General features: G+C 50.7%; 1 protein-coding gene and 1 pseudogene across 1 annotated transcript in view; one reads left to right on the top strand and one right to left on the bottom strand.

Annotated features, from left to right (window-relative positions):
* Window positions 1-7,332: 7,332 nt before the first annotated feature.
* The window catches only part of AP3S2 (adaptor related protein complex 3 subunit sigma 2), a 69,958-nt gene continuing 52,867 nt past the window's right edge, over window positions 7,333-24,423 (bottom strand). The window contains exons 5-9 of the mRNA XM_007106069.4: window positions 22,974-23,081; window positions 14,843-21,360; window positions 9,958-14,252; window positions 9,419-9,502; window positions 7,333-7,516 (exon numbers count right to left, since the gene is read on the bottom strand). Of these exons, the coding sequence (XP_007106131.2) occupies window positions 21,232-21,360; window positions 22,974-23,081 (237 nt within the window). The 3' untranslated portion in view covers window positions 7,333-7,516; window positions 9,419-9,502; window positions 9,958-14,252; window positions 14,843-21,231. The remainder of the gene's footprint in view (window positions 7,517-9,418; window positions 9,503-9,957; window positions 14,253-14,842; window positions 21,361-22,973; window positions 23,082-24,423) is intronic.
* LOC102974567 (60S acidic ribosomal protein P1-like) lies at window positions 14,449-16,850 on the top strand (annotated as a pseudogene).

Below are 24,423 nucleotides of genomic sequence, written 5' to 3'. Positions count from 1 at the left end.
TGACAGACACCCAGGGTTGGGCCCAGGCTGGAGGTGATGGCTGTGTGAAGGAAGGCACCCAGGGGACTCAGTGTGAACAGCTGGCCTACTGTCCCTGCCATCCCTCTTAGACTCTCGAATAGCCCCCAGCATGGGGTCCTGGATTTTCCACCAGAGCCAGAGGCCCAGGAACTAGGCCCCATTCCAATTCCCTGATTGATGCCTTCCCATGTGGGGACCCCCACCTGTCTTCTCAGAATGCTTAGCAATAAAACTCTTGAAGCAAAGGGGCTGGAGGACTTGGCTTAAGCGTTGTGGAAGTGGGAAGGAGCTGATGCCCCACTCCCTAGAAGGCTCTGGGGGAATCACAGGGCAGGTGGCCGGTCTGCCTCACACAGTTGAGCCTGTTTCTCCATCTCTGAAGTGGGAGCAGCTCTCTGGGGTAAGTTTTCTTCCACCAATAGTCTAGCCTTACACTAGGGCTCTTTAGGGAGGTGGGCTAGTGGAGGATGCCAGCCCACTGCCAGAGAGGGGCGAGGCACCCTGCCTTCCCCACCTCCCCTGCCCCCAATGTGTCCAAAAGGGACCTTTGGTGGATTGGAGGCCCATTTCCACTTCTGTGTGACCATGCCCTCATTTCTCCCCTCCCCCACCTATCTACAGCCAGCTCCACAAACACAAACAACCAACGGGAGGGCCCATCTAGTCCAAGATTCTGCTTTTACAGGTGAATAAGGCAAGGCCCAGAGAGGTCCAGGTTAGTTAGAAACTCAGAGACTAAGCCACAATCATACCTTAGGCCTGACTGAGAAAAGTGCTCTGACCATTCGACCACACTGCCTGGTTGGTGCAGTCCCTGGGCTGGGTTGGAGGGAGGAGGTGGATTCAAGTTACAAAACCCAAGGCATGACCTAGCTGGGGCACCCCTGCCCACTGCACTGCTGGGGGTTTGGAGGTGCAGAGTTAGGACCCCACTGGCTCCATCTGGAGGACCCCTCCCCAGAACAAGTGCAGGCTGCAGTAGGAGCACTGATCATCTCGGCTGCCAGGGAGTGCTGGAGCAGGGCAGGCACTCCGTTCCTGCCTCAGGAAAACCCGCAAAGTATGGGGTTGTAAGGAGCAAGGGAGACGACGATTGTTCAATGGGTGCTTAAAAATAGGAATTCCCTTTAAGCGGTCGGGGGGAGGGCTTTGGACGGAGGCAAAACGTCCAAGGTTAGCTAAGGACTCCTGCTGCGGCCTTGACCCTGGACCCCCCCCTCCTCCTCTGGGGGCTGTATAGACCCCAAGGGCTGGCAGGGATTCCGTTCATCTTTGGCTCCACCCCGCCCACTACGAGTCTCAGCTGCTGTGCCTCATAGTCACCACGCTCGCACCTCTGTCCCCACACCACCCTGCCTCAGACCCCAGCAGGGTAGAGTCTGCTGCACCAGTGGGGTCTCTACATCTGTCCTCCCCCAGAGGCGCCGGCAGCCGCCCTCCCCGCCCTGGGGACCACCTCTCCAGGTGGGCGGCCCCCCGCCCGGCTGATAGGCCCGCTGCGGAACCAACTCGGCCGCGAGATCATAGCGGGATGTCAGCCAAAAGAATTCTTCGCTCTCCTTGGACCTCAGTGTACCGGTCTGAGAAGGGGGCGTCGGCAGGGACGTCGGGATCTCTGCGCGCGCTTGCGTCGATGTCCCTTCCTCACAGTGGCTGCCGCCCCGCAGCTGCCCCGCAGCCCCTCCGCGCCCCGCAGACCCTCTCCACCGCGCCCCACTTGCCTGTGGCCGCCAGGGCGCCCGACCCTGACCTGCTCGGAGCCTCCTCTCCCGAACGACGAGCCGGACCAGCCACGGACACTGCCCACCAGGACCTGACTCCTCCTTTCCCCTTCTTTATAAAGGGAAGTAACCTGACCCGACCACTACTCCTCCCGGGTGAACCTCTGCCCCCCCGCAGCTCCGCCCGGACTCCTCCCCCGCCTGCCCGCAGCCTCCCAGGAGCACCCCCGACGGGGAGCCACTCCAACGACGGCCGGCCCGCAGGCCCTGTAATTGCTCTTCGGTTCCACGTCTCCCGCTTCCACACCCCACCCCGCTACGCCCCCCAGCCCCGCCCCCCCCCAATCTGGACAGCATCTGCCCTTGTGGGAGGGACACAAAGCCTCGCCCTTCGAGTTGGGGCGCGGGGGGTGGGGGGAGCCCCACCCATTCAAAAAAAATAAACTGGGCATCCTCCGGAGATGGCTGTTCCAGATAACTGAATGTCGGCAGCACAGAATTTAACTTTCGTGATACCTGGGGCTCATCATTAAGAAGGCAGAGGACCTAAGCAGCAGGACCTAGGGAAAAAAAAAAAAAAAAAAGACCAGAGCCAGGAGTATGTTGCTTCCAGAGGCTGTGCGGCCAGGGGCAGGGCACTCCTCTTCTCTGGGTATCTTTTTTACTGGGCAGTACAAGATGATATTTGTATTCCCTTTCTATGGCTGTTGTAACAAATTAACACAAACTTAAAACAACACGCTTATTATCTTACAGTTTTGTAAGTCAAGTCCAAGATGGATCTCACTAAGCTATATTCAAGGGTGTCCACAGGGCTTCCTTCTGGAGGCTCTACAGAACATCCATTTCTTTGCCTTTTCTGGCTGCCCACATTCCTTGGCTTGTGGTCCCCTACCATTTTCAAAGCCAGCAGTGGCCCATCCAGTCTTTCTGACATTGTATCACTCTGACATTAACTCTTCTTTGGCCTCCTGCATCTGCTTTTAAGGATCCTTGTGATTACATTGTGTCCACTCTGATAATCCAGGATAATCTCTCTATTTTAAGGTTAGCTGATAGCAATTTTAATTACTCTTTGCCACATAGCAAAGCACATTCACAGAATCCAGGGATTAGGACAAGGGCATCTTCAGGGAGGGGGCATTACTCTGCCTACCACAAAGTTCAAGATACCTTCCAGAATCTCAGGTTTAGAAGCAAATTTAGAGATCACCCAGTCTAACTGACTCTCCCTCATCCATTACTGGGATCTGTGGGACAGTTTAGCACTGCATCACCATAGTCCAAAGTGGTTGCTTTTTGACTGACATGCACTTGCTCTTCCTTTAGAAACAGCACAAGTGGGCTAGGGTGCTCTTAGTAGCAGCCTTGCTTCCCCTTTCTCATTTGTTCCTGTGCTCTTAAAAGCCAGGTCACAAGTTTATTGGAGCATAGAATTGTATGTAAAGTAAAAGTTGGCTCTGAGTGATACCCTAGCAGCTACTCTGGGCCTCCAGTCTCATGCTGCCTGGCCCTCTCCTCTAGCATATTTGACATAATCCTTTCTGTGGCTGACAAGCCAAAGAAAGGCTCAGTCAGGCCAGGAGAGAATCTTCCATTCTGGGTCCCTGCCTTTCTGCTTTAGGCTCTGAGGGCATTTTGAGAGTAATACACAAGCCACTGTGGCAGAAATGCAGCCCGACTTTCTGGAGGGCAGTTTGGGGATGGAAATGAAGGTCACTTTCAGGAATTTAGCCTGATGAACTAGAATATTCATGGACAAGGCTTTTACTGACTTGTATTATTTATAATTCAGGAGAAATCAGAAATAGCCCAAATATGCAGCTATAGGTGATTGGTTGAGTAAATTATGGTCTTCCCATATAATGAAATACTATCCCACCATGAAAAACAAATCATGCTTTATAACTACTGAATGAAACTATGGGAGAATTTTTTTTTTAATCTCAGAGTGGGCAAGTCCTTTATAAATATTATACAAAACCTGAAGCCTCAAAAGAAAAGACTGATAAATTTGACTACAAAAAAAAATTTTTTTTCTGCAAAAAAAACCACCACAAGCAACGTCAATAGGGAAACTTCACACTGGGGGAAAAATTAGCCTTATCTTGATCACTGTTGGAGCTCAGAGGTAGGTACACTGAGAGTTCCTTATATCGTTCTCATTACTTTTGAGTATGTTTTCAAATTCCTGTAATAAGGAGTTAAAAATCATTTAAGCATATACAAACTTCTGTATGGCAAAGGACGATTATTACACAGGATTATAATATTTGCAACACATACAACAAAGAATATCAATAATGTTTTTTTTTTTTTTTTTTGGTACACGGGCCTCTCCCGTTGCAGAGCACAGGCTCCGGACATGCAGGCTCAGCAGCCATGGCTCACGGGCCCAGCCGCTCCGCGGCATGTGGGATCTTCCCGGATCGGGGCCCGAACCCGTGTCCCCTGCATTGGCAGGCAGACTCCCAACCACTGCGCCACCAGGGAAGCCCCTCAATAATGTTTTAAAAGTTCCTACAAGGTGATTTTTTCATTGAAAACTGGCAAAAACTCACAGAAGAGGAAATAAAAAAGGCCAACCATCGCATAAAAAGATGTTCCACCTTAGTTGTATTCAGGAAACGCAGTTTCAAAACAATGAGATGTCGTTTTATGCCCATGATACGGGCAAAAGTTTAGATTACTGATAACATCTAGAATTGGCCAGGGTATGGGGAACTCAGGTTTTCATACACTCTTGGAGCTCTTGTGAATTGCTCTGACTGTTTGAGAAAGTAAAATGGCAAGACCTATTAAAAATTCACATGCATATCCCCTTTGACCCAGTGACTCTGCTTTGGGGGCTTTATCCTAAACCGTGGAGAAACCCAACCAGAACTCAAAGATGTGTAGGAGGAGGCTTATTGCAGCATTCCTTGTTACAGGGAAAAAAAAAAAAAGGCCAAAGTGTACATAGAGTACCATTTAAACAAAGTATTAAACATCCACAGGGAACATTACACAGCAGTTGGAGATCAAGTTAATTCTGTTTATATGACCTTGAAATGATGTCCCTAGCATTTTTTTTTTTTTTTTTTTTTTTGTGGTACGTGGGCCTCTCACTGTTGTGGCCTCTCCCGTTGCGGAGCACAGGCTCCAGACGCGCAGGCTCAGCGGCCATGGCTCACGGGCCCAGCCGCTCCACGGCATGTGGGATCTTCCCGGACCGGGGCACGAACCCGCGTCCCCTGCATCGGCAGGCGGATTCTCAACCACTGCACCACCAGGGAAGCCCCCTAGCATATTTTTAAGTTAAAAAAGCAAGAGCCGAAGTAATATATTTACTATTACTCATCTTCATAAGAACTTTCTTGGTGCATGTAGACTTGTGTAGAGTCATGAGTGTTGGGGTGGTGGAAATGCACCTGACAAATGATTAATCTCATCGGCCTCAGTGAGGTCGACTTGATGCAGGGGGCTGGGGGAAGCAGGGCCGGGAGAGACTACCATTTTTTCCTTGTACACCTGTGCATTCTTTGAATTGTTAGAACAAACATACATCTGTACTATTTTTGCAGCAACCAGCACCAAAACCATTAAAATACTACTTAAAAAAGAAAAGGAGATAGAAAAGCTTTGGGGAAGGGGGAGCTGGAAGGGGTTAAGGTTATTCACTCACTCATCCGGTTGGTCATTCAGTCAACAAACATTTAAGGAGCACACACTGCCTGTGGGCACCAAGCTCGTCTCTGTGCAGGCAGGTGGCACCTGTCCTGGGGGACTCACGGTCTACCTGGGCAACAGCAGCAGGGATAGTAATGTCCACTGGGGCAGAGGCTGGGCCGGTACTGTTTTCTGCTGTGCCCCAGTGCCTAGCATGGGAATGGACACGTATCAGATGAATGAATGAAGCAGGTTTCACCCAGTTGTCATGACAGTGGGGAGGAGGGCCACTCTGTTGCCTGGAGAGGGCCATCAAAAGAGGCAACTAATTGGGTTGAGTCTTGAGGATTGAGTTGAATTATCCTGATGGACAGGTGGAAGAAGGGTGTCCCAAGCAGAGAGAGGGACCAGCATATGCAAAGGCAGGGGGTCAGGTGCCTGGTGGGGTATGAAGCTGGGGCAAGCAGGGACTGGACATTGAAGCCTTGAATGCCGTGGTAAGGAGTTAAGACTCTACGAACTCTGAGTAAAGGACACTGATGGAGTCAGGTTTGTCTCTCAGAGTGAGCCTCTGGGGAGAGCATGCACGGAGGGGACTCAGACTAGAGGCTGGAAGAGCAGTTGGGAGGCGTAGAGCCTCTCCAGAGGTGAAGGATCTCAGCAGCAGGCAGAGACCAAGGGGCTAGGGGATATTTAGGAGGCTTGGTACCAGGAATTGTGCATGGGTGGGTGGAGGTAGGGTTTTGGGGGAGAGAGGGGAGGGAACCAGTGCTGCAGCTTGGGCTGGAGAGGATGGTACTGGAGTCAGCACTTCCTGCAACCGAGAGATTTTTCTTTTATTATTTTTCATGGCTGTTGTTTTCAAGAATTCAGTTTGGGTTTTATTATAAAATTGATCAAAAACACATTTTTTGAAAAAAAAAAGAAAAAAAAAAAGGACAAAGAGCAGTTCTAGAGCTGACTCTCTTGGCAAGGCCGGAAGTGGGAAAAAGCCTGTTGTTGATGCGAAGTTGAGCCCAGCGGGGTCCCAGGCGTGGAAGGGACAGAATGGACTGGGAGCCTAGCGGGAGGGACAGCGGTCCCTGAGGCGGGTGAGAGGGAGGGACAGGCCAGGCGAGGCAAGAAGGCAGGGTGAGCGCCGCTCCCCTGGGCCGGCTCCCATCCTAGTGCTCCCTCCACGCCCCACCCAAGCCCGCACTGGCCACAGGCTGCCCTGGGAGCCTCCGAGGGCAGGGCAGGATGCTCAGAAGGAGGCCAGCTTTGCAGGCAGACACGTGGCTTCCGGTCAGGGTCTGACACTTACAAGCTGGGCAACTACCTTACCCCCAGCCTTCGCCTTCCTCGCCTGTAAAATGGGAACTAGCCCTCATCGAGCTGTTGTGAGAGTTACCCGAGAAAGGCTGTGCACGGTGTTTACCAACGTCTGGCCCGCAGGAGCCCTCAGTAATGATTCCTTCGTGGATGATATCGGTGCAGTGTTTGTCTCTGACCCACTTGACATAGCCCATGCCTCCTCTGGGCATGCCTCTCCCTGGGCATGTCAGCCTCTTTGTTTAGAAAGTCTCAGCTCTGGGGGTTTCCCCATCTGCCTTCTCGGCCACCCCTCGCGCATCTCTTCCCAGGACACGCCATCTCCTGAAAGTGCCCTTCTCCTGAGCCCCCTGCTGGACCCTGGCTCTCCCATCCCCCCGAGAGCCCCAAGCTTCTCCCCACCTCCCACCCACAGTCTTTTCCATCCGTCCCCCTCTGCAGGCCTTCTTTCTGCCCACCCAGCCCAAGCCCAGTGCACTCCACCTGCCTGTCTGTGGGCCTCCTTTCCCGCCTGGCACTGCCCCATGCACTGGAGGAATCCCTGTGACATGCCCGTTTTCACCTCCCAACGATGGGTTTCCTAGGGCTTCCACAAACTGGGTGGCCAAAAACAACAGAAACGTATTCTCACGCTGGTATGGAGAGTCACCAGTCTGAAATCACAGTGTCAGCAGGGCCGTACTCCCTCCAAAGGTGCTGGGGAGGATGCTTCAGTGGCTTTTCCAGCCTCTGGTGGCTCCAGGTGGTCCTTGGCTTGTGGCTGCATCACTCCAATCTCTGCCTGGGGTCACGTGGCCTTCATCTCTGTGTATCTCCTATAAGGACACTTGTCATTGGATTTAGGGCTCACCTGAATAATCCAAGATGATCTCATCTCCAGATCCCTAACTTAATTACATAAAACACCCTTTTTCCAAATAAGGTCACATTCACAGGTTCCAGAGATTAGAACTTGGACATGTCTTTTGGGGGGACACCATTCAACCCACTACACTCAGCAGGGCCCTGGGGCCCTTCTCAGCTTCCCCATTCTCTTCCAGGCCAGCCTTGGTCCACTCCCCATGTGGCTCACCTGAAGCACACCCACCTGTCACCCCCAACCCTGCACTGCACCCTCCCTCACCTCCAGCATCAGAAAGAAAATCACAGTCATCCTTCCCACCGGCCCTCGGGGCACCACCTTCATGGCACCTGGGAGACCTGCTCCAACCTTCTGGCCTCCCAGGACTTCCTCCTCTTGCTCTGGCAGCCTGAGACCTTTTCCAAAACTCTCTTCTCTGAAACTCGACTCTGGACAGTTAGCCCCTTCTCAGTCTCAGGGACATCTGCACTCCCAAGCCTTCACTTTCCTCACATATGAAGAGGAAGATCTGAGAGGAGGATCTGAGAGGCCCCTCAGGCTTCGGCATTCTGGAATTTCTCCTCTTCAGAGGCCTCAGGAGGCTTCAGGGCTTCCACCAGCCCAGCTTGTCCCCTAGTGCTCCAGGGCCCCTGAGAGGCTCAAACTGTTCTGGAAAGGGGTCAGCCTGCCCTTGGCCTCGGTCATGGGAAACGGGTCAGTCCTCTCCCTGGTACTCAGTTCTGCACAAAACATGGCCCCCAAGACAGGCTGCCCACAGGAGAACTGGGGCCATGGGCCCAGTGGTCACTGAAGCCTACTCCAGGCTCCTAGGGACCTGGAGCCTGTGCCTGGCTGGAGGTTTCAGGAGAAGGTTACACGAGACCCTGAGTCCAACACTGCTACTTTCAGGGGCCAGGAGTGTGTGGACAGTAGCAGTTAAGGGTCAGGCTTTGTAATCCTGCCTGTGACGCTTACTAGCTGAGCAACTCTGGGCAAGTATTATATCTTCTCGGCTTCCTCATCTGCAGGTAGTAATAGCACTTTACCGCTCAGGGTTGTGGTGAGGATTAAGGGAGGGAATTCACAAAAAACTTGTCAGGCAGCTAGGGTCGAATCAGGCTAGCCATTTTATCACCATCATTATAGGCAGCCCCGGGCCTCCAGCCTCTGTCTGTACTCGCCTCTCCCTTCAGCCCCGGACCTGAGCCTCCTGCCCAAGACCCTAGGGCTCAGTGATGTGACGATTAAATGTTTAACAATCCACAGGGGGTGGGCTTGAGGGGTTAGCACTGATTTAGCATTTTTCCCATCTCCATGGTGTAAATAATCCCACCAGTCCGAATTCAAGCTACCACAGGAGGCGGAGCTGGGAAGAGACCATCTCCCCCTAATAGACACAGTGGTGTGCAGAACCACAAGAGCATAAATACCAGTCAGAAGCGGGAATATAATTAGGAGGCTATGAGTTTTGAGTATTATAATCTTTGTTTTTTACATATTTTGTTTAATTGTAAGTATACATGATTTAATTTTTAATAATGGCTATGTTTAACAACTGATTCGTGAAATTCCTGAAATTTTAACAGCCGGCTCTCCCATGTGGGTACCAGCTGGCTCCAGAACCCCACTGCTGCCATGCTGTGCCTACTCTTCCAGGAGACGTGGGGCTGCTCTGAAAACCGTGGGGCCTGGCATCTGCCCGCCTCCTCTCCCCCCACCAGATGACTCTTGGGGAACACTGTGTTTAAGCAGGGGCTGTCTCTGGGGTTCCATATGTAGCCCATATTCATGCCTGGGGGCCCTCACCCCTGGACCCTTGGCCTGCCACTCAAACTCCTTTAGGGTTAAAAGGTACAGGTTTTGAATTCAGGCACACCTGGTTCAGATTCTGGATCCAGCCTTTAAGAACTGAGTGACCCTCAGCAAGTAATTTAATCCCAAAGAGGTTCATTTTCCTCATCTGTAAAATAAGGATAAGAATTTTATTAGAATTCTAGTCTAACAGAGTTGAGTTTTCTATAGAAACAATTTATTGAGGTATACTTGACATACAATAAACTGTACATATTTAAAGTCTGTAAGATCTGACATGTATATAGTCATGTAACCATCTTCACACTTAAGATAATGAACATATCTGTCACCTCAAAAGTTTTCTCATGCCCTTTGTAATCCCTCCCTCTTGCCCCCCTCTTTCCCACCCGGTTCCCAGGCAGCCACTGATCTGCTTTTTGTCACTATAGATAAGTTTATGTTTTCTAGAATTTTATACAAATGGCATCATTTGTGCCTGGTGCAGAGTATACACTCCAAATCCACGAGCTGCTGTAGCAGTCAGCTGAGGCTATGTTATACTGCAGCAACAAACAGCCCCCAGATTTTAGCATCTTACAACAAGGTTTATTTCTGACTCACATTACATGTCCGTCATGGGTTGGCTGCAGCTCTGCACTAAGTCAGCTCCACTCCAAGACCCAGGTTGAAGGAGCAGCCCTTATCTGGGACACTGAAGGTCTCCTGGCAGAGATAATAATGAACGTGGCAGCACCACGACTCCTGAAGTTTCTTTTTAGAAGTGGCACACCTCACTTATGCTCAGGTTATTGACCAAAGCAAGTCAGGTAGCCAAGCCTGATGTCAAAGGTATGGGAAGTGTCATGCTCCCCCAGGGAGAGGCAATAGATAATTTGAACAGTAATAATGTCTACCAGAGCCACTTTCACTATTATCATTGATATTGTTCTAGTTGGAGATCATGCAGAGGCTCCACACATGCGATCTAGCCTGATGTCCCCTGATGCACCACCACCCTGGGCTGGGTGCTCTCCTTCTCAAGGGTCAGGGTCCTCCCATTCACCAGTGCCCACCTCACTGATTTGGAAATTTAGAGACTAGCTAAGCCCACCAGGCCCCACATCTCTGTCATCCTTGGTCCCGGCTCACTCTGTGCACCCATCCCATCCCCCTGTTAGCCCTTTCCCCCCTTTCTAACTGAGCCCCAGAAACCCTGGTTCCATGGCTCACACTCTCCTAATCTGGGCCTTTCCTCTGAGCTGGCTGCCTAAACTGGGCAGTGTCCCTGTAAGCCAGGGGTTCTCTATGCACACGGCTTCCCTTCCCTCCCACAAGCCCACCCTCCACAGGCATTGCCCACTGCATCTCAGTCTCTTCTGACTCTGCTCCCCAAATCTAACTTACCCTCACCCCAAATCCAGCTCCTCCATGGTGCCAGATAGAGCAAGACCTATCATCTGTGGGGCTACTCAAGCCCCTGGTCATCACCTGCCTCGCCCATCCCCATGCTTCCCTCCACACTGGATGACGATCCCCAAGTCCTACCAGTTCTAATCCTAGAATGCCCCATGAATCCTCCAATTCTCTCCACCTCCATGGTCTCACCCTGACCTGGTCACCACCAAAGTCTTCCTAATTGGACTCCTGGAATGTTTTTTTCTCCCTTTTCATCCATTCTCCTCACTAAAGCCAGAGCAAAACTGGACACATACACCTCCCCCATGCCCAACACACGCACACACAGACCACTCCTACCCTGGCTTCCTACTGTCCTCAGGATGGGCTCCAACACATTCCCTGCCTCCGAGGCCCCAGCTCTCCATCACCTCGCTGATCTGTCTCCACTCCTGTCCTCAGCTACTTGCAGGTCCTTTGTTTGCCCAGTTCTCACTCTCTCTGGCCTCCCAGCCTCTGCAGGAAGTGGCTAATTCCTTGAGGAGTGAACGGGTTGTGCTGAGCCAGGAGGTCATCCCCCACCACTCACAAATGAGCTCAGAACCCCCGTGCTTGCAGCACCAGCTCTGCCTACTGAATGCATTTGAGGGTTGAGAACACAGGGGTCTCTTCCAGCCTGGGAGGACGGTGTGTGAGGATGGGGTGTGTGGGGTGGGAGAGAGACCAACCAGTGAAAAGGACAATGGTAACAACAACGACCTAACATTTATTCATCTCATACCATGGGCACTATCCCCAGTGCTTCCCAGAGACAAATTCTTTCTTTCTTTCTTTCTTTCTTAAACCCGTATGTGATTTTTTAATTGAAGTATAACGATCCTAGAGAAAAATACAAAATCATAAATGAAGAACTCAGTGAAGGTTCACAAAGTGAACACACTGTGAAACCAGCACCCAGATCAAGAAAGTGAGCTTTCTCAGCACAAGGAGCCCCACTCCTGCCCCTTCTTCTCTGTCATTCTAGGAGGATACCCAATATCCCAGCTTCTAAAATCATGCATTCACTTTGCCTGTGTTTGAAGTGCAAATAAATGAAACCATACAACCTACATGGTTTTCTGCCTGGCTTCTTATGCCTGGTGTTGTGTTTGTTAAGATTCTTCCACGTTGTTACATGTAGTTGTAGTTTGCTCTTTCTCGTGGCTGTGTAGTAGTCCAGGGTACTTATTTATTCATGTATTCCATTCCTGATGGGCATCTGGCTGTTCCCAGTTTTTGGTGATTACACATAGTGCTGCTGTTAACATTTTTGTCCTTGTCTTCCAGACACGCACACTAGTTTGACATCACTGAGTCACAGGATAAGCATGTACTAACTCCAGCAGATTCCACCAGGTTTCCCACTAGGTGTGTTCGAGGTTCTGGATTAACTCTAATCCTCAGGACAATCCTCTGCATGTGATGTGGTTGGTGGACAGGCGTCTCTTCCCTGCTTGGCAAGCTCCTCACTGTGTGATGCTGGGGCCAGCCTCCTCTACTTGCTGCCCTGGCCCCTGGACCTGAGCGTCACAAATCAGAGGCATTGCCTAAGAGTCTGTTTATTCAGGGAAGGCCAGCAGGGTCTGTGGCCCAGTGTTGGCAGTGCTGGTGGCGTGCTCCAGAGAATATTTTTGTGGCCTGGAAAGCTTTGTTTTGGGTTTTCCACCTTTCTGTTGAGCCTGTGAGAGCTTCCCTATAGCCCTTTAGTAAGCTTCTGGGTTGGTGCTATTGTTTGCAAGCAAGAACCTTGACTGACTCAAGGAAGCTGTTTTACTCCCATTTCACAGATGAGGGAATGGAAGCACAGAGAGGTTAGGTATGTTGCCCAAGGCCACACAGCTAGCAGGTGGTGGAGCCAGGATTCAAACCAAGTTTATATCCCATTCAGGGCTTTATGTCTCTATGATAAGTGCGTTCTCATACACTATTCCTACAACTAGAAGTAGGCAGCTAAATGACTCACTCAGGCTCACGCAGTGAATTGAGAAGCCAGGCCCCATGACTCCCACCCCACAGAGCTTCCTGCCCTCAAGCCTGGAGTAGGTGTGGAGCTCCATGCATGTTGAGAGGGGAACAGCAGAAGTGTTCATTCATTCATTCATTCATTCATTCATGAACAATCATTTCTTTAACTGACAGCTAAAGTGGGTCAGGCACTGTGCTAGGCACAGCAAAATAGCAGCAAAAAATAGTGAAAAGAACGGAGTTTGACATTACAAACACTATCACATCAGGTGATAAGTGCCATGAGAAATAGGAAAGGGCAGGGAAGTCCTCTGACAGCGACATTTGTGCAGAGACTCTCCTGAAGTGAGCAAGGGAGAAAGACCTAAAGACAGGCAGAGGGGATGGCCAGGGCCAGGGCCTGGCACGGCCTGGAGTCTGAGGCCTTTCTGGGGCCACGGGAGCCAAGAGCAGCTCATCAGGTCTGGGCTGGAGCTGGGAGTGGGTGACCTGATAGGAAAGTGTTGTAACCCTGAGCACTGCGGCTCAGGGAGAGGCCTGAAAGGATGGCCCGCTGCAGGCCACCAATCTGTGCCAGGCACAGCACAATGCCAGGTAGCATCACCATATCACTTGCCTGTTTGGCACAGACCTTGGACCCAGGGATTTCCTTCCAATCTTGTAACATCATCGTGCACAATAAACAGCTGATGGGTCGGTTGGCACTTCATAGGGCCCAGGTAGGCCCCAGTTGGTGGAGAAGAGGCAGGTAGAGGCTGGGAAACTCAGCAAAGAACGAGAGGGAATTTCAGCAGAAAACACCCCAGAGTGCACAGTCCAGCATCTGAATGGAAGCCACCTCCTCATGGACCAGCTGTACCTCCCAGACACAAAAAAGAAGTTCCAAAAAGCTGGCTTAGCAGTTAGCAGTTCAAATCCTAGCTTGCCTCAGTTAGATAAGCACTTTCCTAGCAAGAAAGGATTACCTTCCAGGCTGTGCATATTGCCACCTTTGGCATGCAGCGACCTCAGGCCTGCCAGCCAGAGTAAGGTTCGTGTGGCCTGTGGCCAGCTGGGGAGCCACTTGGAGGCTTGGAGAGGGGTCAAGGGAAGGGCACCCAGTGCCAAGGGCTCAGAACTGGGAAGCTGGAGGAAAAATTCAGTGCCAGGCTGCCCAGGGCAAAGATGCTGATCTTCTGCGGTGGGCGTGCCCTGGGCTTGTGTCTCTTGGCCTCCACTTTCACTTCCAGCTTGTAAGGGTCTAGGGGTGGGGTACGAGGAGGCTCCTTGCCCCTCCCACCTCAGGGCCCCAGCGGGAAGAGACACACTGACTCACCAAGCAACAGTTGCCATCAAAAGGGCCCCCACCCAGGCCAGCAGAGGAGCAAACTGCAGCAGCTGCAGGTGTGGCAACCTCCTGGGTTCTCCTCTCTGTTATGACAGGAGAGGTAGGGCCTGGTGGCAGAAGCATCATGGACCACCAGTAACATCCCCAAGCCCCCATCTGGTACCTCCACTTGTCAGTGCCTGAGACGGGCCTGTTGGTAAATATTTTGAATATCACCTGAGCCTGGGGAGTCAATGGATCCCAGTCTTTGAAAAATTCACCTGCCTCCCTCTCCTCAGCTGCCGCTAAGGTGCTCAGTCCCTCCGAGGAAGCTTGGGTCGCATTGGGGTGAGGCCCTCACTTCATCTGGCGAGTAGCACCACGCCCGCCTCACATTCGCTTGTACCATGGCCTCCATCTCAGAGCTCACCTGCATCTACTCGGCCCTCATCCTGCACAACTATGAGGTGACGGCCATGGAGGATCAATGCCCTCATTAAACAGCTGGTGTAAATGTTGACCTTTTCTGGCCAGGATTGTTTGCAAAGGCTCTGGCCAATGTCAACACCGGGTGCCTCATCTGCAAGGAAGGGGCTGGTGGGCCTGCCTATCAGCTGGGGTGGCACCAGCAGGAGGTCCTGCCGCCTCCACCACTGCTGCCCCAGCTGAGAAGACAGTGGCAGCAAAGAAAGAAGACTGAGGAGTCTGATGATGACACGGGCTTTGGGCTTTTTGACTGAACCTCTTTTGTAACATGTTCAATAGCTGAACTCTTAAAATAATAAATGAGTAAGTATTTACCTGTACCTCCTCCTGTCATTTCAGCTGTGCCTTTATCCCATGGGTTTGTAAAGGGCATTCATCATCACCAATACAGAAAATAAGCACCAACCTGCCCTCTTGAAAGTGTGGTCCAATCCTAGGTGGCAGGGGTGGGCACCCCTATACCCAAGCGCTCTCAGGCCAGGCTGATATCAGAGTTGAAAAAAAATGTAAGGTTTGCTCTTGAGAAAGCCTAAAGATCCCATTTCTCACAGGAAGCGTGGGGTCCCTATAGGAACACAACCCTTGGCCAGGCCTGCTTGGCCAGAGGCCCTCACCCGTCCCGGCCAAATGCTGACTCCTCCCACTGTGTCTCTGGGACCTCTCCATTTCCCCCTGACTCTGGGGGAAGGGAGTTCCAGGCTCTGTCCCCCACGCTTCCGGTCCTACCAATCCCAAGCTCACTCTTCTATGTCTTCAACCTCCTCACTGTTAAGGGAAGCTTCACTTTCCAGAGATTCCACCACTTCCCCTACAGTTTAATCCACCGGTGGCCTCTAGATATGGGCCACTGGTGGGGCCAGGCCAGCATCCACTGTCCCCATCATCCCTCTGCAGTCCCACCTTTGAGGTCTTCTGCCAGGACTTGAGCACTACAGACGTCCATCTCTCCTTCTCAGCACCACCAAACCTCTCCCAGCTAATTGCATCTACTTCAGCTCCCATTCCCTCTGCAAAAATCCCAGTGATGACAGCAGCCAGTGTTTATATGGAGTCCTTTGTGGTCTTCATCAATTCTCAATTAACCCTCAAACAGCCCCCTAAGGCAGGAGTTATTGGTACCCCTTTATGGATGCAGTCACTGACCTTCCGAAGGCTCTGTACATTACAGCTAGATTGTGACACACACTCTTATACAACCACCTGTGGGTGAGACCCACCCCACCACTAGACTAGAACCACCCCCTTCAAAGTTCCCCCATTTCGCTGCCTCACTTAGAGGGCTTGGGGTGGAGGGGCAATGGCAAGACCAAGAAAGGTCATCTAAGTCCCACCCCTTGGCCTCTCAGCAGGGGCCCTTCCCACTGAAAGTCCTCTGTGGACCTGAAGTTGCTCCTCTGTCTAGACTCTCATCTCCCTTTCTCTGCCCACAGACTGAGTCCTCTTGGCCACATCACTCACCCACATGGCTTCAACCACCATCTCTCTGGGCTGGACGTTCATTTCCACTCTGCCCACTCCCAGGTTCCCAGCTGGCTGGTGGACATCTGTCCCAGATACTCTCAGGCAACTCCAGTGTCACATGTCCACATCCAAACTCTGGTCTTTCTCCCTCTCTGGTCCTCTGGTCACGTGGCCTCCACTGTCATCAGCTTTGCCTTTCTCCTCTCCCTCATCCTCCACAGGCCATCACCTGGTCCCTCTCTATAGACTGTTCCCAATGCCATTACCCAGGTTCTTTCCCCAAATGCTGACTGAGCATGAGGCCCTGGAGAGCATAAGCTACAAGTTGCCGCTAGAATGAGTTACCATTTGTCTCAACTATTCACTCATTTAATAGTTATTTATTGAGCAGTACATACCAGGCACTGGTCATAGCAGCTGGGACACAGCACTGAACAGGAGAGACAAATCCCTGCCTTTGAGAGGTGTACATCCTAGTAGGGGAGATAAAAACTACAACTCAAACACACAGGACATCAGAGTGCCATGGAAAACAGAGAGGCAGAGCAAGGACGGGGTGGTCTGGGAGGCCTCTCCCTCTACAGAGGATAGCAGGATTGTAGTGGGCTGAGGTCAACCAAGGTCAAATGGAACAGAACTCTTTGAGGAAAGTACACTCTCTCAGTTTCAGTAATAAAAATCCAGGGGCTTTGTTTCTTAATCTTTTAAATTGGAAACACTTGTTGCTTCCAGGGATGGGGGTGGGTGCTCCGTGGTTTGGGGGAACAGCGTGAGTCTGGCTGAACAGCCTTTTGTCACCTTAAATTTTGAACCACGTGAATTTCCTTTTCAAAACATTAATTCAGGGGGCTTCCCTAGTGGCGCAGTGGTTGAGAATCTGCCTGCTAATGCAGGGGACACAGGCTCAAGCCCTGGTCTGGGAGGATCCCACATGCCGCGGAGCAACTAGGCCCGTGAGCCACAACTACTGAGCCTGTGTGTCTGGAGCCTGTGCTCCGCAACAAGAGAAGCCATGATAGTGAGAGGCCCACGCACCGCGATGAAGAGTGGCCCCCGCTTGCCACAACTTGAGAAAGCCCTCACACAGAAACGAAGACCCAACACAGCAAAAATAAAAAATAAATAAACGAGGCAGAAGGAAATAACTGCCCTTTAAAAAAAACAAACAAACGAACATTAATTCATTGAAATAGGAACGAACTTGAACAGTCTTCTGGAAAAGATTAATCATTTCTATGGAACTACTGCCTTATAGGCCTGTTTGTCTATCTGCCAACTGCTGCCAGACATCACAGATGGAGCATCCTCCAGTGCTCCCCAGTGGGCAACATTTTAACCATGAGATCAGCCGTTCGTCCACCTGCAGGCACTGGCCACGTGCTGGTACACACAGATATGTGGACACCAGGCTCACGATGACCACAAGGAGATGGGTAGGGCAGGAGACTCGGAAAGCTGAAGACCAGGATGTTTGCTAGGAGCCGACACCCCCACCCCACCCCAGGTGACTCCCCTACCTCATTGGCTCTTGTCCTGGCTATCACACTCTCTCTTGATCCATATTTTCAGGCACTGATCACTGCTGCATCCTATTTGGAAACCCAAGGACCACACTAAGGAAATCCCCTACTAAAGACTGGTCCACGAGACAGGACTTAGCCAGCAGCCTGGTTTCAGCCATACTCCCCTGGTTTCTTTCCTGGTGAAGCTGGGGCCCGCGAGATCTTCCCTAGGTTGGCTCCATGGAGGTGGAGGTGGTGGGGAGGAAAGGCTGGCTGGCTCTGTAAGTGGCAGAGGCCTGAATAACAGGGACTTGAGAAGACTCGAGATAGCTGACTTAATCCTTAATGTGACAAGCACAGGGCCATGACCAGGCCTAGCAAAAAGGTGGGTATGTATGGACTGAATGTTTGTGTCCTCTCCCAAATTCGTATGTTGACATCCAATCCCCAATGTGATGGTATCTGGAGATGGGGCCTTTGAGAGGTAATTAGGTTTGGATGAGGTCACAGAGGTGGAGACCCCATGGTGGGATTGGCACCCTTATAAAGGAATGAAGAGCCCAGAGCTTTCTCTTCATTATTTCAGGACAGAGCAAGAATATGGCCCTCTGTGAAAGAGGAAGTAGGTCCACACTAGGCACCAAATCTGCTGGCACCTTGATCTTGACCAGCCTGCAGAACTGTGAGAAATGTTTGTTATTTAAGCCACTCAGTCTACGGTATTTTTGTTCTAGCAGCTTGAAGACAGGCTGTTTGGAGCATAGACAGCAGAGCATGATGGTGTCAGCTGGGGTTGGGAAATGGGTCTTTTAAGTATTCCATAAAACACAAAGTCACTGACTCTAGTCTCCACAAATTCAGGCTGCCAGTCAGATGCAACCTGAGCACTCAGAGATGCACAGCAGAGACAGCTGCGGGAGGCAGGGCCTCACTGCTCGCAACCTTCAGTGCCCAGAACTGAGCCTGGCATCCACCAAGCACTGAGAAATTGCATAATGAAGGAATATTAGATTTTTGTCAGTGGCAGTGAACACTGAAAACCCAGTATTCTGTACCACTTCAGGAAATCCTCATTGTAAACCATCCAGGGCCAAGGGCTCCCAAATTCAAACCTGGCTCCTATTTTCATAACTGACATCTCTCAGCAGCAGTATCTGTATCCCTCTCCAAAAAATGGCCAATGAGGATTTCCTCTTATTTTTCAAAGAAGTTTATGGCTTTGCTGATAACAAGCAAGAAAGGTACCTGGATTTGCAGGCAACCTCAAGTAGTTAATGAACAATTACTGTGGCTCATCCAAAGGGATCAAGTGTTCCAAACAAAAGATCAGGCTCAAGTTTTATGTCATTTTTAGAAGCAGTATGAGGGATGATGTGGGGATGCCCACTGCTGGAGTCTCTAGGACTGGTCAGTGGCTTTTGGGAATCATTGGTTTCTGGCAAGCAAAACATTCAAAGACTATTCCAGGAAATCCAGGACATGTAGCAGCAATGCGATAAGCCACGAAACAAACTCAAGAAAAACGACTTGATACGTATACATATAACTGATTCACTTTGCTGCACACCTGAAACTAACACAACATTGTAAATCAACTCTACTCCAATAGAAATTTAAAAAAAAGAAAACTGACTTGGTTCTAGCTCTGTGACCCTGGACACAACACTAAACACTCTGGACTTCTGCTTCCTCACCAGTTCAATGGAGGCATGTGGAGGACCCCCCAGCTCACACTCTTTGATGCTGTCACTGGCTACCAAGCCGGTTTTTATCACAGTTTCTGAGAAGCTACCTAAACTGTTTGAGGTTTCCTTATCCAAAAGAAGGAAAATAAAATTGGGAGAAGCCATCTTGAGCAGTGAAAAAAAATGAACTGTGGATTTAGGCAGACAGTCTCAATTCTTAGCCCTTGTGACCTAAAGCAGGTTACTTGACCTGAGTCTTACTTTCTTGACTTACAAAATGGAGATAACAGTGTCTGTTGTTAGGATTGTGGAAGGATCTCGCTCATGCCACCTTACAGGAGGTGCAAAATAAATATCGTTTTCCTTCTTTGTTCCTATATCACTTTCGGCAAATGTGAGAGGGATGTGAATATACTGAAATGTCTGTTAAAAATAAAAATTAAATTCTTTAAAAGAATATCAGAGGTTTTAACATCAGACAGATATATAAACCTACATTTCCCTCTTCCAACATAAGAGGGCCTACATTCTGATCAACACTACCCATCTCTGAGGTTATCAGAGATGTTTCAAAAGACTGAGGTTAAGAGGCTACAGGGAGCAAAAGGCACCAACCACAGGAAGCACTGTTCAAAGCGGGAAAAGACGTGGTCCTGGCCATGGTCCTGTTGGGCACCACCTCAGACGGGCTCTGTGACAGCCTCAGGAGGCCTGAGGAAACAGTTTGGGCCACTGGCCGGCAGGCACGAAAAGTCCCCAGGCCGGGAGACTTTACCATGATGGTGCAGCGAGCTCGCTAATCTCAAGGCAGCTCAACATTATACCTGAGACCTGGCCCCGAGGCAGCGCAGGAGTTAAGAGGCACTACTTCGAGGAGCAGCTTCAGCTCTAAGTTAACCACAGGAAGAAAGGCTCTTACCGAATGTAAACATTTACAGGTTTCCACAGCTAGCTCTAGAGGACTGTCATCTGAGGGGAACAGGGTGTGCCCAGAGTGAACTCAGGCAGGGACCCCTCGCACACTGGGGAGAAGATGCTGCACTGCCACCGGTTTCAGCCAGCAGGCTGCCCGTGTCCCCAGCCTTCCCCTGTGCCAGGTCCAGAACACATGACCCCAGCTCAGGCTCTCATGCTCCAGAATCTGGTGTAGACAGCAGTGGGCTTCCTGTACAAAGAAGACTCATCATTCATAACACAGCAACTGACCCGTCTGCTCCTCGGAGGGAGAATGTATTTTAAACCTGGAAGAGTCATAATTCTTAGATGTTCCACATGTTGTCAGCTTTGCTTTCTACAGACACAGGGCCCCTCCCCTTTGAGGGGGACCCCTCTGGCTGTGGGGGGGGTGCCCTCCCTATTGGCAGAAATGTGGGGGGCAGGCAAACAAGAGGCTTATGATTTGGATTGTGTCCTGCACATAAACACCTGGGAGAGCAGGGCCAGGAACTGTGGCAGTGGGGAGTGTATGCCGCAGGAGGTGGTGATGAGACAGCGTGGCTATACAAAGGGATTCTGGGTGTGCCAACTCTAGTAGAGTCAGTAGGCAACTCTGGATTTCATAACATCCTGCCCTTGTTTGCCACTCACCACATCCCCAAATCTAGAGGGTCAGCCCTTTTCTAGCTATAGCACCTCACCAGGAAAGTCAATGCTACAGGACCTCAGGGAGCCTCGTGGTGCTAAGGTTGAAGACTCGCGTCAAAGAACATCCTCGTGGTGGGGTTCTGGGAGCGGGGGGGCCTCTCGCTACAGTCTGCAATCCCTGGAAGTGGCTGCACGTGGCAGGTAAAGGGGGCGAGTGGCTTGGGCACCTGACCCCCACTGAGGAAGCCATGGCCCCTCACATCTGCAGTGGCTGTGTGTACAAGAGACGGGCAAGGCCGCACATGTGAGAAGCAAGCATACAGGCTGCCAGTGGACATAGGACTCCTTCCCGCTTCGGGACAGCAGGGGCCACGGCCCGAGGCTGGACTCCTCTAGGGCGCAGAGAGGGTTTTGCTGCAGGACTGGCTCAGCTTTGCTGGTTCCAAGGACTCAGTTCAGCCATCTTCCACTCTCAGACAAACTGGGACAGGTTGGGGACTTTGATGTTGAGATCGCCAATGTTGATATTCCGAGGCATCTCCGGCAGGTTGATGTTTTTCACAGCGGACACAGCCCGGGCGGGCGCTGCTGAAAGGCCACCCTGGGGAGACGTGAAGGGAAAACGTGAAGAGAAACCCTCAGTGTCATCTGCTTAAGGCTTAAATAAAAACAAGTGAAAAAGGGCTAGAAAATGTCCAAACTGAGCACATTCAATGCACATTTTGATTTTTCCCTCCTCATGCCTCAAAGGTGGCCAACACAACAATCTTTAGGTTAGTGGATTCTATAGTACAGGGACCCAAACTGCACTCCTAAAGGTGGGTTGTGTCTTATGCAGTTTTATAGCCCCAGTGCCAACAGTGCCTGGCACACAGTAGGTGTTCAGTAGATGCCTGTTGAAATAACCAAGGAAGTTTAACCAAGTCGTATTTAGCAACAGGGTTATGAAACAAAATAAAACAAAACCCTTTCCTCAAGAGACTGAAGACTCTTACAGAGGAGGGCAGTCACAGGGAAATTCTTAAAGGGAAAAGGAATGTCACAGCTTAGGACAACCACTTGCCAACTAATACCATGAAATGGACAAGAGCTGGCTCTGGAAATGTCATGTGGCCACAAGACGGGAAGAAGGACACGTAGGAGGTGGAGTGCACCCACGGACACAGAGGTCTGGGAACAACAGAGAGGAAAGGTGCCTGCGGTCAGCCCTCACTCTCCAGGCTCAGCCCTGGTATGCGGAGAGGGGGGGAAGTCGACGAGGATGTTCTCAAAACCGTTTCATCCTTCTTGACTACTTTCAGGATCCTGACTCCAATTCCACCCTCGCCCAGCAAGTCTCCATTGCTTCTAGTTTCCAAACCCCTTGCCTCTGACTCACTTACTATTCCTGGAAGCTTCCCAGCCTACATTTCTAAGAGAACTATAGTTGCCTCAATAGCTGTGGTCTGGAAAAGCTTCTTCAGCAGGACTGCCAGTCCTCACAGGAAGCATTCCTGGTTTCGCAAGATCAAGTTCCGTTACACAAAGCAATGAAGCTCTTTAAGACACTCAGATAATTGAAGAGGTAATTTGTTCTGCTTGTTCTGCCACGTGTGAAGGTGTATGCCTGTAACCTCTACTCCCTGGTAAGGCTGATGAAGGCGATGGAGAGACCTCAGGGGAAAAGGATGGGAATTTACTGTGAGCATTTGTATCAAACTCAGCACTATATGGGGGTGGACCTGGGGTATGCTATTTTCAAACCCAGCCCAAACTCTACTGTAGCTTTTTATAAGGCTAACTGGAAATAAGGAAATTGGCAACTCTGAGGTCTGAAACCATGTGAAGTGCCTGCTGGGAGACCAGACTCATAGGCACACAAGCTAGGAAACCACACTGGAATCAGAGAAGGGGATTCTGGGTCCCTCCAGGGAACACGTGGCTTTAAAGGAGGAATTAGAAACCACAAACATTGGCCATAACCTCCCAAGCCAGAAGCTGTTTGCCTTCCCGTGCCACCTGGCTTTTCCATTCACACTTTTAGCCTTTTTCTTACCTTTTTAATCTTCATGGCCGGCCTTCAAACCAGTGAGTTTCGATAGACTCAAGGAAGAAAGAGGATGAGTAGAAAACACTGCTAAGGTTCCACAGCAACCCAACCCCACACATCAGCCATTCCTCCTGCTGCCCACGTCTTCTCTAACCATCCAGGGCAAAATCACAGCTGTGTCTCACCTCGGATTTCTCCAGCCTGTTCTGAGCTTCAATCTGAGCCACGATTTCATTCATGTTTGTTTCCAACACCATCCCACCCATCACCACCTCCTGAAGAATGTAGTGCACCTGAAGGGGAAACAAAAATAAGAAGGGTTAGAGCCCTTTGTGGGAGTGACAGTGTGGACCCAAAGGAAACCTCGTGGGCTTTTCTGCAGCAGCAGGGTGGTCATACTTGACACTGGCACCTGATTCACAACAAATGCCTCAGAGACCACAGGGGATTCCCCCCACATCCCGGCATATCAAGACACAAATCTCTTCCAAAAGCAGTGCAGAAGGGCCTAGCTACACTCAAGGTGGTGGCTGAAAGCACAGGCTTCATTTGAAGTCAGACTGTGTTTAAATTTCAGCTCTGCTCTTTGGTATTAGCTGGGTGACCTTGGGCAAATCATCCTTTCAGTGCTTCAGCTTCCTTCCAGGATTGTGGTGAGGGATGAAGGAGACAACCTGTGTGAAGCACCTACCCGGTGCCTGGCACACACTGGGTTCTAAAAAAATAATGATGCCATGCCTTTCATTACTAGTGTTATCATCATAAACACTGACTGGCATTAAGTCAGTCCAGCTATGACAGAATAATTCCTGTCCACGCACATTTCCATGTGAAATATGTTATCGCCCAGGCTTCATAACATCCTCCAGTCTGTGCTCCACTGGAGGCAAAACAGGCCCATTTCTGGGCACCCGTCCTCATCCCATATCTTCCAGCTTTAGATAAGAAACCATGTTCAGGGTGAATACTTTTTTGGTCATGAGGCTCACACGTGGGCCTTCCATCTAGCTAGTACTTCTCCCAACAAACCTGAGTCTCAGACTGCTGTGACAGCCGAGTATTGTGCTGACTAAACTACTCTATCCCACAGTGGCAGGAAAGCTGCCATGGGAAGCCCCAGGTTGGTCAAGGTGCCCACTGGGGTATGTAAGGGGTGGTACTTCATATTTCAAATCAAGTCCTATAGACATGGCCTTCAAAGCACTTTCAATTAAGTTGGAAAGAGAGCAAGTACCACTTTGTATTGTTAACCAAGTGCCAGATTAGTGGGATAGTCCTACAGGAGGTCAGAGAAGGAAGAGATCAGTGGCTAGAGAGGCCAGAGCCAGTTTCACTGAGACAGTGAGAGAACTGAAGCTCGGTCTGCCATCAGAGAAGCAGGGAGGAGGATTTCAGGTGAAAGGCACTGGAGGAAGCAATTCAGCTGGTGTATGGTCTGAGGAGCACCCGGGTCTGGCTAGAAGGTCAGGTTTATGCAAAAGGGAGGCTGAGGACGATGCTGAGAAGGTAGTTTGGGTCTAAGGCAAGGTCTCTCAACTTGGGCACTATTGCCATCTGGGCTGGAGGGTTTTCTGTTGTGGGGAGCTGTCCCGTGCATCGCAGCATTTTTAGCAGTATCCCTGGCTCTGTGCACTA

The sequence above is a fragment of the Physeter macrocephalus genome, chromosome 11 (assembly GCF_002837175.3).
Source record: "Physeter macrocephalus isolate SW-GA chromosome 11, ASM283717v5, whole genome shotgun sequence".
In the NCBI taxonomy this organism is placed as follows: Eukaryota; Metazoa; Chordata; class Mammalia; order Artiodactyla; family Physeteridae; genus Physeter; species Physeter macrocephalus.
The sequence above is the reverse complement of the archived record's forward strand: the minus strand, read 5'-3'. Positions and strand labels throughout refer to the sequence as shown.